At 51.0% G+C, this 4,495-nt stretch overlaps 1 protein-coding gene across 1 annotated transcript; it reads right to left on the bottom strand.

The window, feature by feature from the left end:
* Window positions 1-612: 612 nt before the first annotated feature.
* On the bottom strand, window positions 613-3,878 carry PFICI_05665 (uncharacterized protein; the record flags this gene model as incomplete). The annotated part of the gene is made up of 3 exons (XM_007834246.1): window positions 613-953; window positions 1,017-3,702; window positions 3,771-3,878. 3 exons carry the CDS (start codon window positions 3,876-3,878, stop codon window positions 613-615), a joined length of 3,135 nt encoding a protein of 1,044 aa, XP_007832437.1.
* Window positions 3,879-4,495: the final 617 nt, after the last annotated feature.

Here is a 4,495-nt window from a genome sequence, read left to right as displayed (position 1 = left end):
AACCGAAACCCGATCATCGGGGGAAAGAAAATAGATACCGTATGGTAGTGAGAGTGGGACCGCCACGGGGGAAGTGGCTTGCGCAATCCTTCTCCATCCCGGATGCGGAATCACCTATTTTCGGATAGTCGAGCCGACTAGCAGACCGGATGTCGCCCAAGAGAAATGGAAGAAGAGACGGAAAATTTAAAGAGAAAGAAAGAAACAACATGGTCAGATTCAGCATATCAAATGGGAGAGGCATACCTAGCCAATGATCCATCTCCAAGTGTCTAGGCAAAGTCTATGAGTATAACCGGGAATTCTGTAGTACGATTTAGCATCCGGCATGTCGAGTTTGCTGAGAGCTTTACCAACCAAATACTCTCCAATCCGTACTCCGCAAATTAGGTTACACTTACATTTTGCTTAATCACTCTCTGATAAGCAATGTGCAATGATTCCAAGTATGGGGATTTCAGCCAGTGGCACGAAAAGGAACTGCATCTTGTACTTTATTGAATTGGTATTTGGGAAAAAGCATAAGAGGCTGTAAATTCACCCAGCAAGTCGCCCTCTTCTCATTTCACAAGATGCACTTCATGTATAAACCGCAAATCAAAGGTGTATTGATCAAGTGCGCGGGCTTCTCAAAAAGCTGACAACACCACTACAGTAACCCACGAGGTTGTTGAGCCTCTCGCACTCTTCGGCCTGGTGCCTCTTCCAGTCTTGCAAAGCCGCCATCAGGGTATCGCTCTCCATAATCATGTCAAAATGCAATCGCAAGAACACCGTCATCCACGCTTGCGTCAGCTCGTAGTCTTTGCGGGACTGGAGCCGGCTGGTCAAGGCTCGAATGAACTGAAGCAGCTCGTTTGAGTCTTCGTCAACTTCACTCGCGGATAGAGATCGAAGCTCGAGATCAGCACTGGAAGGCGAAAGGGACTTGAGATGCTCAATGAAATCATCGTCTAGAGGTCGGGTCAGTAAGGTTCCAGCCACGGCGTCGAATTTATCTATGATTCTTGACTTACAATTTCCGCTCTCTGCACCATTCCTCAGCTTACTTGTGAAAGCTTCTTCACTGCGAGAGGATCGGTCAAACTTTGTTATCCTTGATTGACTTGTGGCAGCATCACCGGCCTCTGCAATAGCACCGGCCTGGGGCACAGATGAGTTGGTGGTGGAAGGCAGGAAGAATGGTGCCTTCTCGGGTTGCTTAGGTGCTTCCTGAGGCTTGTTTCTCTTCTTGATGAGATCGAGATGCAAGAGCGTCTGCCATCTGCTTCGTGGTACAAGACTGAGAGTCATCATTTCGGCGCTCAGCTGATCGAGAGATGGTGCAGCAACAGTGTCTTCGTCTGCCGGCGCCGCTTCTTCGAATGCGGCATCAATCAATCCTTGGCCGCCTTCTCCAGACGTTGTCGGTCCATCAACCTGACCAATCTCCTTTTCGGAAATCTGTCTAGTGGGGACGTGCGTGAACAATGTCTTGTTAGTCCACACATTGACCCCGAGTTGGCCTTCAGCCGCAGCAGCCAGATATTCACCAGTCAGAGAGAAGGCCAGAGCAGTGCATGGCTGTTCCAAACGGATAGCATCAATCAGATGGCTCGTCGGCAGGTCCCATACACGGATAATGGAATCTTGCGAAGCCGCCACAATCCAGCGTCCATCATTAGAGAATGTGAAGTCGTTGATCTTGCCTTGGCAACCCCAGAACTCTCGAATCGTCTGCTTCGTTTCAATGTCTACCACTCTTATCGACTGGTCGTCGCACGAGAATGCAATCAGATCATTTGCTGCGTGGTATCGGCATCCAGTGATTGCTGTCATGGGTGCCCAGCTAATTTCATGCTTCAACCTTCCAGTCAAGAACTCCCAAAACTTGATCTTCCCGTCAAGAGAACAGCTAATAATATAGTTGTTCATGGAATCAACGATGATGCCAGTAACTGCTTTCGTATGTTTGCCAACACCGGCAGCAAAGCCAGTCGTCGACCTTGCATCGAGCTGCATAATACTATCAGCTTGTCTGAGCTGCTGCATCTTGGCCTGTCTCGCTTGAGCCGGTGTCAAGGTCGAAGGATATCTCTGGCGATGCACTCCTGACTGCAGATTGTACATGTCGATGGTACCGCCAATGGATCCAATGACGGCAAAAGTGCCGCACGGACTAATGGCTACAGTCGACACGTCTGTCCGATCACCAGTCGGGAAAGCCCACCGACCTGCTCTTTTCCGGCCCCAGAACCAAGTGCGAGCATAAGAGTCATTCTTGTGAGCCGTCACGACGCTTTCCCATCCAGTCATGCCACTAAGCTCCGCATCCGAGGGCTTGCTCTTGCGATCTTGCGACTTTTGCCACATGGCTTGCTTTCCAGGCATGGCACCCATGCCACCGTCTCGGTTGAGGGAGCAGGCAATGCAGGTAATCTCTGGTGCCTTGAGATCATCAAGCGTTGTTGTAGGTCCATTCTTGAGAACGTCTCCAGCCAGGAGACCAAACTTCTTGGCCTTCTTGCGAATAGCGCCCTGGCTGAGCTCTGTGCTCTGCCCGTCTCTGCGAAGACTCCAGCCCCACAAACTCCTGTCTTGACCAGCGCTGAGCAGCCATTTATTCCCAGCATCCGCGCCATCAAAGTCGGACGGCAGGAATTGCAAAGAAGTTACTGGGGCGGCATGCCCACTTCTGGAGTGAAGAATGCGCGGGATCGGTGAAAAGGGAGTCTCGTCAAAGATCCAGGTCTTGAGGGAGTTGTCTCGGCCGCTGGTGACAATGACGGGCTGTCCTGCAAGGAACTCGATCTTGCTCACTCCCCCACGCACGGCGGGTCCATCTCGAGAAGGCGGGTTGTGCGCACTTCGAAGGACACCCATAACTCGACCTCCCTTGTTGAGATCCCAGAAAGTGACATCGCCGCTTGCTGACGTTGCGGTAGCCATAACTCCATCCTTTCGTCCATCCTGTCCTGCACCCTGACCATCGGTTCGGAAAGTGATGGCTGTCACGGGCGCGTCTTCTGTGCCTGCGTTGACTCGAAGGACTGTCTTGTCTGTCAAGATGTTATGGACGATGAGTGGGCCACTTGAGTATGCGATACCCATGAGGGAAAGAACCGGCGAAGGTTGTAAGCAAGTGACAGCGCCGCAATCTGCAGATGGCGGGACAATGGTGTAAATGAGCTTGCCTGTCGAAACGTTCCAGATTTCCACCCATCCGTCCCGTCGACCGACAAAGATTTTGTTGAGATAGGTTGGCATGGTGCAGATGCCACCGCTGATCTCATTGTCGCCCTTTTTTGCGGCCATGGTGAACAGCGTTGTGTAGTGCTCAAGTGTTTCCGTCTTCCACACCTCGATTCTGGTCAGACAAGCCGCAATGATCCAAGAGCCGGACACCAAGATCTGCTTGACGGGCTCTTCGAGATCCAGCGGAAGCTCTAATTCAGCAATTTTTTTACCTCTCTGCAGAACCCAAAGGCCCTGTGTTTCTCCATTGCGCGCATCTCCGAAAGCAGCAAAGACCTTCTGCCTCCAAGCGTGTGTGGCGGTAATGTCAAATGGCGTTTGTGGCCTGGTGATAAAGACCAGGTTGAGACCGCGTCGCAAGTCGTAGGTCTGCAGAGAGCGGCCGACCGACGTTGTCAATTGAAAGGTTGTCTTTCCCAAAGGAACAGTTGTGAAGGGAACATTCGTTGGCGAGACAAGTCCTATCGTCTAAGCACAAGAAATCAGCATGGGCTTCAACACTCTTCCTGGCGCATGCTCTGCGAGATTGAACATACCCGGTACGGGGCGAATATCCTCGACTGTTGCTTCTGAGCCGAGGGCTTCTGAGACACAGCGAGCTTCTGGCGCTTGGCCAGAGGGCCGTCTTGCTCGGAGTGCGGCATACTCGGGAGGCGGCTTGAATAAAGAGGCACGATTTCGGTGTGTTCGTCCTGTTCTGATCCGGTGCTGTCGCGAGCTTGTCGAAAAAAAAGTTACCGAAAGTTTTCGGGTAACGGGGCTTATCTTATCGCCGCCCGTGCCCCTCCTAAATGTGACCAAGCTCTGTTACTGTGACCAACTCATGTAACCAATTTCCCGCCTACCTGTTTTCCTCTGAAAGCAGTGGATATTCGACATGGGTAAAATACCACCAGCTTTTCGCTTAGTGAACAACTGATGCGATTGAAGATATGGAATTCGTAGCGTGGCTTGAGGCCGAGTTGACTGATACTACAAGCATGCACTGCCTGTACATAGTAATACTCATCAGGTGTCTGCATCTCAAATGTACATATTCGCAGTCTAAGTGGGTGAGTACATTAAGGTGTGTAGGTATTCGAAGTGCTTTGTATTGATGTTGTTCATTCGCTAAAAGATTGGTGCATAAATGCCGATCCCGATAGCGTTTTGGTGCACCTGGTTCTAACTTATAATCTTCGCCCAGAAAGCGCCTCGTCTTTGCGGCATTGTTGACAGCTTCGACGTTGAGGTCGAACAGCGTTGTTTTGTGGCAAATCAT

This window comes from Pestalotiopsis fici (assembly GCF_000516985.1).
Source record: "Pestalotiopsis fici W106-1 unplaced genomic scaffold PFICI_Scf_3, whole genome shotgun sequence".
In the NCBI taxonomy this organism is placed as follows: domain Eukaryota; kingdom Fungi; phylum Ascomycota; class Sordariomycetes; order Amphisphaeriales; family Sporocadaceae; genus Pestalotiopsis; species Pestalotiopsis fici.
This window is presented reverse-complemented; position numbering and strand designations above follow the sequence as displayed.